The sequence below is a fragment of the Podarcis muralis genome, chromosome 13, assembly GCF_964188315.1.
Source record: "Podarcis muralis chromosome 13, rPodMur119.hap1.1, whole genome shotgun sequence".
NCBI lineage: Eukaryota > Metazoa > Chordata > Lepidosauria > Squamata > Lacertidae > Podarcis > Podarcis muralis.
Genome location: NC_135667.1, coordinates 27,004,829 through 27,017,794, shown reverse-complemented (window position 1 = coordinate 27,017,794; position 12,966 = coordinate 27,004,829). Strand labels below are relative to the sequence as shown.

The window sequence follows — 12,966 nt, the reverse complement described above, 5'->3', positions numbered from 1 at the left end:
GTGACCACTTCTATGGGGACTGAATGAGGAGCTGAAATTTCACCCTAATTAATCCTTGTTTGGTGACACCATTCTCTTTCCACATGATCTTTTCCACATGATCTTTCTATTTAGGAAGCTTAGTTTTTCAGTTTGAGAGAGTTGCCATCTTTGTGATGGTTCCAAGTAATCCAGGGTTGCTATGCTGTGAAACGTGTGCCTTCTAGGAATACATTAACGGGGCGGATGTCATCTGCTCTGCTGCAATAAGTAAACACTGGCAGTGCAAGGTGGGTGATGCTTGTTTTTTGCATAAAAATTACAGCCTGCAACCTTGTTGGTTGATTCTGAAAAACACTCTGAGTTTACAGTGCCGGTAAACTGTTTAGTAGGGAGTTGGTGTATGCTCAAGACGTGTGAAGGTAGAGAAGGAATAAAAGGTGGTAAATATTTGAAGAGCCTTTGCTAGTAGGAAATCTTTTCTGCAGTAGCTCTCTGGCTGACTTTCTGATCCTTGTCTTTAAATGCTGCTCTTGGAAACAACAGCAAACCACCGACCAGGTCTGACAACATGCTATTTATGGAATAGAAACTGCAACCCTCTGGGGTCTGCCTGCTGCACTAGACTAGGTTAGATAGCACAATGAAACATCACTCATCATAGTGGTTCCTGTGCATAGAATAAGCCTGTTAGAAACTTAGTGCTTTGTGGTGCTGATTTTTGTGATTAGCTGAGGTCCTCTGAATTTCTCAACTTGCCTTAGAATGTTGATGATTTTGTTTCAATTGATATAAGTCTCATTTTTGGTGGTAGTGTAATCTTTCATCCTATTTTCTTGGCTGTTGACTGGGAGGTAGTGAGTCTACCAATGGAACCTGGGGTCAGCAGCTAGAATTCTTGGCTGCATCTTCTTTCCCCAGTGAGCAGTCTGTCTGAATACTTCCAAGCAGTAATCTAGCCCACAGGAACGAACTGAGACATAACCAATGCACAGCACCATGCAGACTGAAAATGTTAAAGTGTTCAAAGGAGCTGAGGGGTGGGGAGAAGAGGGCTTATGAAAATTGGTTTCCCTAGGCTATAACCCTGAAAAAAGGATTGTTTGAGGGCTGAAATGTATGCTCAGCTCCATCTGGCACTGAAATTTCAATAGCTACTAGGCAACGTGATAATGGAACACATCTTTTATTATCAAGCTGGCCCAAATTGCAGACATTAAAAACAACAGTCTGTGGTTAAAATAATGCTCCATAAATTTTTAGGTGCTTTTTGCAGCTGCATCTCAAAAGGGAGTCTTTCTAGCTTCTTATTACCCTCCCTTTCCTTCCACTGTCATTGGTCCGCTATCCTTTTGTGCTGTGTCTTTAGGACACATGGAGGGGGGTGTACCAGAAGGGAGGGCTGATGCATTTAGGTCCTGCTCTTCCAATAAACATCTGGCTCAACACTGTAGGAAATTGTGTTCTCGGCTGGATGGGACCCTTTGTCTGATTTGGCAGGGCAGCTCTTAAATCATCCCTTACACCGAATATTCAGTGTGGTTAATTACTATACACCAACAAAAGCATTTGTTGTACCTGTATGTAACCTGCCACTGCTTGTGCATATCACGAATCCCTTGAATTAATTCAGTGGCGTTTGTTTGATACCAAGCTTGTGCATAGGGAACTGCCTTCAGGTTTTTTTGTCCCTCTAAAGCAGTGTTCCCCAACCTTGGGCCTCCAGCTGTTTTTGGACTACAATTCCCATCATCCTTGACCACTGGTCTTGCTAGCGAGGGATGATGGGAGTTGTAGTCCAAAAACAGCTGGAGGCCCAAGGTTGGGGAACACTGCTCTAAAGTACTACTGCCTACTCTGACTGACAGCGGGTCTTGAGGTGTGGTTTGCTAGGACTTTGCTTTCAGACTTCCCCAAACAACTGCAGAAACATCTGTAGCATTTGTGAAAGCCATAATTCCTTTGGATCCCAGCACACAGTTGCATAGCATGAATCACATTACAGAAATGACAAACATAACGTGTTGGTCTAGAAAAACAACACCAAAGGGATTCTGGTTTACCTCCCACCTTGCTGCCCAGTCTCCCTGACAGAGCTGGTCTCAGGCGGTGTTGAGGGCTCCCAAACTGCTGGCTTTGGGGTGGCTCAGGACCTAGTGGCAGTGAAGGCAGCAAAGAAGATTGCATTCTCACTATACCATCCAGAACTTGCCCAGGTAGTGCGAGGCCTCTTACAGCTTGGCCAGAAGGAGGTGGTGGAACAGTCACTGTGACTTGTTTGCAAAGCATTATGGAGAAAAAAATCACTTGCATCCAGCAGGATCTTGACTCTGCTATTATAGCAGATTAATCTCAAGGAGTTGGCTTTGTTCTTGTTGCTCTTATTATGAATTTTTCATTTTCATCTTGTATTTTTTATGCTCTGAACTGCCCTGAGATCAGTGGATGACAGGTGGTATGCACATTTGATAAATAATAATAATGCAGGGAATTGGGGCACCCTGAGCCATGAATTCTCCATGCAGGCTAGGGCTGATGGGAACTAAAGTCCAACAACGTCTAGGCTGGGGGGTCTTAGACCCCTCGCCCTTGCAAAGCACGTTTCTGCACGGTAAAACATCTTCCTTTCTTAATCTCTAGAGCCTAGACGCTTGTCCCGAGCATTTCCACGAGGCAATTCTGAGGTCTCTACACGGGAGAGGGAACAATAGATCGACCTTTTTCATTATCTGAACGGGATTTCCGAGTAAACACAGAAACCCGCATTTAATTCCCCTCGCCTCGAAGGTATTCATTGATACCAATGCAGAGATTAATTTTAAAAAAACATCCCCCCCCCCCCCCCCGCAACTGAAAGAGGACGAATTCCTGCATGTGGCGCTATCGCCACATTGTTCCATTGTTCTGCCATATAGACAACCCTCACTTCTGGCCGCACTCCCCCTAAAAATAAGTAAATGGGAATATTTAAATGTGGTTTCTCGATGGGGACCCGGAAAGGATACAGGAAAATAGTGAGATTGCCTTCTCTACACTTTTCTAACTCTGGCGCGATAACAGGCTCTATTGAAAACGGCCGGCTGTGTTTGACTCTCTAGCCGTTCCCTTCCCTCTGTGTCTATGGTTCCCCCGATGTCCGGCTTCCTCTGTGTTTATGGTTCCTCCGCTGTCCGGCTTCCTCTTCCGCCCTCCCCCCGCGTGATCCTGACGCGAGAACCCCGCCCTATGACGTAAACTCGGCCAAGGCGGAAGAAGAAGGGGAAGAAATAACAAGGACTGGGAAGGAGGGGACTGAGGCTGCTGCTACTGCTTTTGTTGTTGCTGTTGGGTAAGGGGCTGCTTCCCTTTTTCTGGGTTATTATGGGGAGGGGGTGCCCTGTCCTTTTCCGGGAGAGGGATTGGGAAAGCCCGCAGGGCTCGGGGAGAGGGAAGCTGTGCTGATGGAGTCGGGTGTGGGGCACCTGGTGGATTTAGGATTTAAGTGAGAAGATTGGGGATTGGGTGCCTTATGTGGGGCTCTTCTTCCCCACCCTCGTTTATTTCTTGTTGTATTAACATAGTATATTATAGTATAATTATATGTAATGATATGTGTGTGTGTCTGAGAGAGAGAGATTTGAGATGAAATAATAATAATAATACTAATAAAAATAATAATAATAATTATAAAAATTTATTTATCCCCCTGCCTATCTTGCTGGTTTCCCCCAGCCACTCTGGGTGGCTTCCAACAAAAGATTAAAAAATCAGTCATTAAAAACTTCCCTAAACAGGGCTGCCTTCAGATGCCTCTTAAATATCAGACAGTTGTTTATTTTGTTGACATCTGATGGGAGGGTATTCTACAGGGCAGGCGCCACTACCGAGAAGGCCCTCAGTATAACTTTTCTGGTTGTCCCAGAGTCACAAAAGTAAAATTTAGCAAATGCCCCTCCTTTCAGGCCAGTAAATCTCACCACATTATCCTATGAGTTGACATTCAGTAATTCTTTTACAGTGCTTCCCTTTCCTTTTTACTCTCCTCTCCCTCCCTTGCCAGGAGTTTATCACTTGCCTCGCAATGTAGATTTTCTAGATAACCTACAGTCAAATCTCCTAGATGCCGTCGCCCTCAGTTGAGCTGCCTTGGCAGCTTTCTTTGTGGTGGTCAGATAGTCTACCATAAGCCTTTTATTTATTTTTTTGGTATTGCATGCTTTGGGTGCCATGGCAGAAAGGCAACATATAAATGCAATAAACAAATGAACAAACAAACAAACAAATAAGTGTGGTATTACAGTAAAGAGTGTGTGGATCAGGGTGCAGAATCTTTTTCAGACTGGGGGTGGGCACATTCCCTTCTGTGCAATCAGTGATGGGTGAGGTCAGAGGCAAAACTGGTCAGAGCAACAGAAGTAAAGTTTACCTTTGTACAGTAGGCTATTATCTACACATGCTCCTATCTGTCCTTCATCTTGGCAACCATGAGCCATTATCAGAGATCAAGGACGCATTCCAGTCAGGTCAAGGAACACTCAAGGAAGGTGTAAAATATGGCCAGGAAAGTTGGTATTTGTGATCTTGGGAGAGGGATGTGTGGCTGTGGAGGAGCTGTGGCCTGGTGATGGTCCTTAGGGCCAGCTAGAGATGCCCTAGGGGCCACATTTGGGCCTCAGACCTGAGTTCCTCCACCCCTAGTATCAACCAACCTCCCTCCACCCGACAGCATAAAATACTGAACAACAGAGTTCTGTCAGTTTGTTGGTGGTCTCAGTGGAGCTTAATGACAGGAACTCCTTGGCCAGGTTTCATACCTGTCGAAATCATTGTCTGTTTTTCACTCCTGTTTCTACTCTGGGAGAATCCTCTCTTGGGTAGCTTTTATAAGGAAGTTTAGTTGCTTTTGATCCTTGAATGGGAGACACATTAATGTATAAATTTACGTGAAAGTGGTAGCAGTTATATGCTCAACATAAATACTTCAAAATGCCTTCCAGGTCTTGTTTATGGGTTTTCTTTTATATTTTTATATTAGAGTCATTAATAGGGGTTAACCTTTATCCCCTTGTCCCTCCCCTTTAATAATTGAAGAATCACATTCAGAGCCAAAAATGCTTTACAGGGTAATTAATTTTTGTTAGTTATGCAGTCTATATGAATGTGATGCTAATGCAGAAGCTCTGTATGAGTATGAAAGAGATGGAGATCTCCAGGCTGGTTGCCAAGTGACTCTCTTTGTCTCTTTGGCAGCATCAGTCCTGTGCCCATATCATTCTGTTTACTTATGTATTCATTTTGGATTTGTATCACTGATCTGCAGGTAACAGTAAACTGACAGAAAGAAGTCACACACAGAAAGAAGGGAGAAAGAAGTAAAGGAGGGTGTTTTGTGTGTACAGTTTGCCTCTGAGATACCTCGTTTCCTTTCCTCTCCAAATCTCTACTGCCGAATTTGCCCTGGGCTTTCCCAGATTGTGGCATGTGTCTGTAGACATTAAGGAAGCCAACCCCTACCTCCCTTGCTCCACCCCTTGATTTACACCTCTCTTGGTCATACTAGAGAGTGGCAAAGAGATACAATGGAGGGCCATGCTGTGTTGTGTGTGGTAGCCAGTTAAAATAATAAAGTTGAATAACGCATTAAAAGGACACCCTACATTTTAGCCTTGCTAAGACTCTGCTCAACTAAAGTTATTTTACAGCTTTCTACCAAAATATACCATGATTCAGCTACCAGTAAATCTTCAGGGAACAAAATTTTGTAACTAGCTGCGGGTTACAAAAGAAACTTTTGGATAATCATGGAGGTCAGAGGGTAGTGGTTTCTTAGATATGTTTGGTACATGAACCATGTTATGGGATTTACCACCAATACACTTTTGTAAGGGTAGGCATAGGGATCTTGTGTGTGGCATTTCTGAACATTTGTTGTAGACTTCCTCAAACTCGGCCCTCGAGATGTTTTTGGCCTACAATTCCCATGATCCCTAGCTAGCAGGACCAGTGGTCAGGAATGATGGGAATTGTAGTCTCAAAACATCTGGAGGGCTGAGTTTGAGGAAGCCTTTTCCTCACATTGCTTGGTGGGCCTCTGGCCCAGCTAACTGCAGCATTGTGATGCTAGCATTGTGATGTCACACAGGCTGTGTCTTGGGCTCTGCCACTAACCTTGAGTTAGTAGTCTACAGTCTATGGCAGACAGAGGTTTGCTCAAAAATATGCCTGTGCTTTACTCCAGAAGTTCAGTATGCTGTCAGTGGCTGTTCAAAACATCAGATTGTGCTTTGGAACCGGGTAAGGCTGGCTGATACTGGGCATCTGCTCATGCCTAGAAGAGTGTTCCCTTTTTGTTTTTCTGCTTGCTTTCTAGAAGTTACATTCTGTTTCTTTGGTTCTTTCATTCCACGCCCCTTCACTCAATTCATGGAGTTTCTATTATGTGCGCACAGCAGCAGAGAGCTGGTGCTGGGATGCAAGATTTGGAGAGTGTTAATATGATTGGTTGATTCAAACTGATATTTATTATTTTATTTTAATTGGAAGATTTCACCCTGTAGGACAATGTCCTGTCTGAGTGGCTTATAAAATAAAAAAATAATTCCACATCGAACTACGTAGCAGGTGCTTAGGTGTTTGTCATTATTATGTTGAGTATTGGTAAGCAGTAAATGACAGCAGCACCAAAAACAAACGGGTCAAAAACAGGGGTCAGTAAGCCCCTGTTGACTCAAGCCTGTTAGCAAAGCATGATCAAAACAAAAGGGGGGGAGTGTATTTGCGCCTTTCAGAAAGGTGCAAGGTCAAATCACCCATAGCTTGCTTTCTCTCTGCGATATTTTCATGGTCAGATATATTTTTCAGCCCTCGCTCTCTGGGCTTTTCTCAGTGCCCAGTATAATATGTTTATCATTAGGCTCTGGTAGTCGTTCCCCTCGTAACCCATTATTCCTCTTTTTAGTGGCCATCTAGTGGTCAGAGTTCACTTTTGCTCTTACCACAAAGCACTTCATAAAGATAGATGTATGTATCAGTCTCATCATCTGACTCTCTGCCTTGACAATTGTAGGCTGACTCATCTTCTGCCACAATGGATATGCTGTTCGGACGCCGGAAAACCCCGGAAGAGATGCTCCGGCAAAACCAACGGGCTCTGAACCGTGCCATGCGAGAGCTGGACCGAGAACGGCAGAAGTTGGAAACCCAAGAGAAGAAAATAATTGCTGACATCAAGAAGATGGCTAAACAGGGGCAGATGGTGAGCTTGGAAGTGCAGATGTGCCATTGGAGGGCAACCCTTATCTCCATCTCTAACTTGTTTCTCTAACCCCAGGATGCAGTGAAGATCATGGCGAAAGACCTGGTGAGGACAAGGCGCTACGTCAAGAAGTTCATCATGATGCGGGCTAATATCCAGGCAGTGTCCCTCAAGATACAGACCCTCAAGTCTAACAACTCCATGGCTCAAGCAATGAAAGGTGTCACCAAAGCCATGGCTACTATGAACAGACAGGTGGGTTGTCTCCAAGCCAGTCCAGCTAGGAGTCTGCAGTGCCAAGAGAGATAGAGAGAAAGTCCACTTGAGGGGACATAGCCTGGTTCTGGAGTACCTTCTTTGCATGCAGAAGGTGCCATGTTCCCTCTTTGGTATTTCCAGCATAAAGGATCCCAGGTAGCAGAGGATGGGAAAGGCCTCTCTTCCTGAGACCCCTGGGAGCTGTTGACAGAGTAGACAATATTTGACTATATGGACAAATTGTCTGGCCTGAGAAAAGACAGCTCCCTGTTTCTTGCAACAGGATGTGCAGTAAGACAGACTTTCTTAAAATGGGGTGTCCTTGGTGGACACATGATGGGAGGATGTCAAGGGTGAGAATCGGCTGTGGGTGCCTAGCAGAAAACAACAAGTGGAAAGGTCTTTTTCAAAAGCTCCTGAATCAAAGGATGGGAAAAGATGTTTCTAATGACCTAGACGGGGCACAGTTCTTCTTTCCTCAGTTTCCTTAGCTTACTTCTCCCAGACAACAACAGCATCTGGAGCAGTTGACTTGCTTGCACTAAGGGAGGATTCACCAGACTGGATGTAAGGAGTTCTGGGCTGTTTATTCTGTTGTCTCTAATTATTGCTTCTTTAGAAATGAAAATTCAACCTGCCTCTTTCTTGGTAAGACAGCTTTCCATGTTTAGTGATGTGATTGTGCTCCTACAAGTTCTTAAACCTGCTACGGCTTCCACCTGTGTGGAAGACAGATGACTGCCTCTGTCTCTTTCTGGGATGCTGTAACAACAGGCTTCATGGGTTTCTTTCAGCTCAAGTTGCCGCAAATCCAGAAGATCATGATGGAGTTTGAGAAACAGTCAGAGATCATGGACATGAAGGAGGAGATGATGAATGATGCCATTGATGATGCCATGGGAGATGAAGAAGATGAAGAAGAAAGGTGTGTATACGATGGGGGACAGTTATGGGTCCATAAGCAAAGACAGTGGGGAGTGGGCACCTCTGTGTCCCCATTGCTGCTTATCTCTTAACTTCTGTAGGTAGCTTAGGTTTTGGAATGACGCTTCTCCTTGGTCACATGAAGGCAGCAGCTTCCACACCAGTAGTCCTGCTAAACCTCTATGAAATCTGGGCTTGCCCACTCTGATTTCTTGATGAGGTTCCTGCAAAGGGTGTGTGCATGTGGTAATTGAGAGAGAGGTTATTGGTGCTGCTGCTGCCACCATCACTGAATGGTGAACGTTGAAGGGAACAACGGAATGAGTTTGAGATCATTCAGATCATCTGTGGCATGTTAATCAAATGGAGAAGGAAGTGGGGATGAGTCTACTTGTCTTTCTCACTCTGTTTCATTTCTGGCCATCATCAGTTAGAGAGCAACTGCTTTACTTTGTGCATTCTAGAACTCTTGTTTTCTATTGTGTAGGTTTCTTATGAGTTCTAGAACCCTGATTTTCCAAAGTTCTGAAATGCATCAGGTGTCTGCATGAGTAGAGAGGGCTCTGTACTAGAGCAGTCATCCTCTAGCTTGTGGAGCACCACTGTGAATGCGACGGAGGGTGGGGTGAGTTGCACCCCTGGTTGCACCCTTGCTTCCTTCTCTACAACATCATCCTTTAAGGGCAAGCACCTCAATAGGGATATTATCCATGAGAAATATATACTCTTTGCCCATCTGTGCATGCACACACAAATTTATTGTATGCTTGTATATTTCTGTGCGTAGCTGAGTGATACTCAAATGCAAGGGACATGGGCAGACTGCGAATAAGACATTTGAGGGTGGTTGGGAGCAGCAGAATCCCAGCTGCTGTATCCCTCCTACCTCTGTGCATAGCACAACAAGTGGAGCCCTGTTCACAATGAAACAAAATACATAAGTTCACCCAAAATTTTACCAACAGTTGCTCCAGGGGGCGTGGCAGATCAGTGGCGTAGCGTGGGTTGTCAGCACCCGGGGCAAGGCAAGTAATTTGCACCCCCTAACCCGTGGATTTTAGAGCTGCGAGTGCGAGCGCCCCCCCCCCCGATGTTGCGCCCAGTGCGTCTGCACCCCCCACGCTACGCCACTGTGGCAGATAGGGGAGCAGGGAGAACAGGATGTGTAGACACAGATGCATCTTGAGGTCTCATGCTGTCTTACCCTTCCATTCACAGTGACGCTGTTGTCTCCCAGGTGCTGGATGAGTTAGGTCTGACGCTGACGGATGAGCTATCCAGTGAGTATCTGTGCATAGTGAACACAGGAGTGGAAGGAACAGTTTGGCAAAGGCAAGAGGCCACAACTCACATTGCCCTTGCAGACCAGTGCAGTTCCCAGACAGGGAAGATAAGGCCCGTTGGCAGGAGGGAAGGAGTGGAGTGGTCCTGTTTAGGACAAATGGGGAATGACCTTTTAACTTCATGACTTGATGAGGAGCTTCTAGGATAGGGTCCCATCATCCCTAGCCATTGGCTAGGCTGGGCATTGGAGTCCAACAACATCTGGAAGGCCACACTTTCCCCATTCCTCTTCTACAAGAATTTGCCTTACCTTCTGTAGGGAACAGAGTGCTGGACTTGATGGACCTTGTTGCAAAAGGCTTTGAAGGGGCCTCAGCACCCCTGATTTTGAGAGAAACGCACACACTGATGTTCTTGTTCAGATGAGTCAGAGAGCGCTTCTAACAACAGGGTTAGGATCAGCACTGCAGAAGTTGTTGGGTGCTTTTAATTTTCAATAGTAGGTCTGCTGCCACCACTTGACCCACATGCTTACGGTCTGGTAGGCAGGGATACCAAGTCTGAGCAAACAGAAACTGGACTGTTGTGAAATTTCTCTTGTTTAGCCCAGTAAGATTTCAAGCCTCATTATTTACCTCTTAAATCATGGATGGGTAACCTCTTGCCCTCCAGATACAGGGATGGTGGGTGTTGTAGTTCAACAACAACAACAGTTTTATTATATATATGCCACCTATCAGACTTCGTTGCTCTGGCCACTCTGGGCAGCTCCCAACAAAATATTAAAAACAATAAAACATCACACATTAAAAACTTGATATACAGGGCTGCAATACCTAGAGGGCTGCAAGTTCCCCATCCCTGGCTTAAAAACACCCTGCTAGTGATGTAGAACCCAGAAGGGACACAGACTGAAACATAGTAAGGAAATGAAACAATGTACATTAGAAATGAAAGAAGTTAGGTTAGAGACTTAAGAGTCTTTAACACCCTCCAGGTGTTGTTGAGCCGCACCGTAAATTCAAAGCCACTTATACTACCTTAGCGGTCATGGCTTCCCCCAATGAATCCTGGGAACTGTAGTTTAAGGTTGCCCTGACAACTCTCCATACTTTTACGAACTACAGTTCTTATCTTAGGATCCTTTGGAGGAAGCCATGATTGTTAAAGTGGTAGAAGAGGTAATGTATGGAGTGGTTGTGACCTACATCTCTTGCATGCATATGTAGTTCTACCCAGTGCCCAGGGTCCTTACTGGGTACGGGGTGCTAAGGGTATGGCGAGAACTGGGGGAAGGGCGGGGAATGGCGTCCCTTCTGCCACCTCAGACTTTCCTCTTCTCCCTTCCAGACTTGCCTTCGACTGGCGGTTCTCTGAGTGTGGCGGCAGGGAAGAAAGCCGAAGCCTCCTCTGCAGCTCTTGCCGATGCAGATGCCGACCTGGAGGAGCGCCTCAAGAACCTGCGGCGGGACTAGCGGGCATGGAGCTTGGCTCTCCTCCCTCTGCCATTGCCTGGCTCTTTGAAACCCTCCTGGCATTGGGATGATTTCTGCTGCGGCAGGGAGCAGGGCGTCATGGGCTCCTGAGGGGTGTGGCTGTGGGCAGCATGAGGGGTGGGAAAGGGTTCCATGGAGCTGTGTAGTGCTCTTGCTCCCCCCTCCCTTTCCTTTTTTTTAAAAAAAGGACTTTAAGCATCACTAGGCGAGGTCGTGGAGGCAAAGGGTTTTCTTTTTCCTGTATCTTGTCAGTGCCTCCATTCCATAAGCCTGGGTGGTTTGGAGACTCGGGCGAGCTCTCTTCTGAATGGTGGGGGAAAGTGTGTTTGACATCCCTTACTGTAACCCCTGCCCAGACCCTGATAATACCCCCCCCCTTGGTGGTGACGGTGAGACGAGAAGAGAAGCACCAGGCAGCACCTTGGCTGATAACCTCCTGCTCCCGCGAACGGGGAGAGAGACACTCCGGCACTTTTCCTGGCTTAAAAGCTTTATATACAGCCCTGCTCCCTGGCGTCAGGTGGGCGTTGCCATTGCGTCTGTCTGTCTCTTGTAATAAAGGTTGTAGATTTGTATTGAACGTTCCTGTGGCGTCTGCTCTTGCTCCCATGGTGGAGTGTCAGAGCTGGGAGGCCCAATAGTCTCGGTCAGGCATAGGCAAACTCGGCCCTCCAGATGTTTTGAGACTACAATTCCCATCATCCCTGGCCACCGGTCCTATTAGCTAAGGATGATGGGAGTTGTAGTCCCAAAACATCTGGAGGGCCGAGTTTGCCTATGCCTGGTCTTGGCACTGCTGTCGGTGCGTATCTGGCTTTCTGACACAACCCATGACTTTTGGAGAAGTGTACATAGGTGTTGCATGCAGGGGATTATTGTAGGTTTTAGGTGCAGGCGTAGAGAGTTTTGGCCCTCCAGGTGTTGTTGAGCCACAGCTCCCATCAGCCCTAGCAAGGAGGGCCAGTGGCTGGGATGATGGGAGTTATAGTTTGGCAACATCTGGAAGGTGAAAGGTTCCTTGCCCCTGGTTTAGTGTGTTGACTATGTTTGCTTGCCTCTTAAACATGACCACAGGCGCTGGCTGTGGAGCAGCCGCCAAGTTCCACTCTACCCAGCCTGCCCATCACCTTGAAATTCTCAGAATGGACAACTTGAGTTGAAATGCAGCACTCTTGAATGTTTAGCAGGGCCCTGTGCCACCAACCTCAGCTATGGTGTGACTGGAATATTGTGGCACCCTGATTGTCTTTCGAACTGGAGAGGCTGGAAAGTCTTCTGCAAACATGAAAATTGGCAAGAGGCAACTAAGAAGAAAAGCCTGGACGTCACGTAAAGCTTTTGGAGCAATCCTGAGTATGGGTCTGGATCAGATAGGGCAGGTTTCTAACTTGTCTGATTTGTGTTTGTAGTGTACCTGCCTTACGTCTTTCTACTTATTTATCCATGTCCTTGGGAACCAAACTTTGGGAGTTCTGTGATGGGATCCAGAATCTGAGATGTGATAAGTTCTGCAAGAGTGCGAACCCAGTTTTGAAATCTCTGTGCCACACTCGTAGAAGGAATCTTGCTAGTATCTTGAGCAACAGATGTAAGAATCTGCATGGGCAAATCTTACACCCTGAAACACGAACCCCCAAATCCTACACAATCCTAGGCCGCAGTGGCCTCTAGAGAAGTTAAGTTTCCAACATGTTGTAGGTGGAGGAAGGAGCTGATCTCTTCCTATCCTTGAAATAAATGTGCAAAGCAGCCATGTGGGCTCAGTTGCCTCCCAGACTGGGCCATAGTGGC

The 12,966-nt window shown here is 46.2% G+C and overlaps 1 protein-coding gene across 1 annotated transcript; it reads left to right on the top strand.

The window, feature by feature from the left end:
- Nucleotides 1-3,156: 3,156 nt before the first annotated feature.
- CHMP2A (charged multivesicular body protein 2A) lies at nt 3,157-11,755 on the top strand. The gene is made up of 6 exons (XM_028702570.2): nt 3,157-3,307; nt 7,025-7,213; nt 7,289-7,468; nt 8,266-8,396; nt 9,614-9,675; nt 11,030-11,755. The coding sequence occupies exons 2-6, from the start codon at nt 7,046-7,048 to the stop codon at nt 11,152-11,154; spliced, it is 666 nt and encodes a 221-aa protein (XP_028558403.1). The 5' UTR covers nt 3,157-3,307; nt 7,025-7,045; the 3' UTR covers nt 11,155-11,755.
- The last annotated feature ends 1,211 nt before the right edge of the window (nt 11,756-12,966 follow it).

Excerpts from the sequence above, each read along its gene's own strand:
- CHMP2A (XM_028702570.2), top strand. The coding sequence starts at position 7,046 with ATGGATATGCTGTTCGGACGCCGGAAAACCCCGGAAGAGATGCTCCGG. Across the intron at positions 7,214-7,288 it reads TGGCTAAACAGGGGCAGATG|GATGCAGTGAAGATCATGGC; the intron begins GTGAGCTTGGAA and ends CTCTAACCCCAG. Across the intron at positions 9,676-11,029 it reads GCTGACGGATGAGCTATCCA|ACTTGCCTTCGACTGGCGGT; the intron begins GTGAGTATCTGT and ends TCTCCCTTCCAG.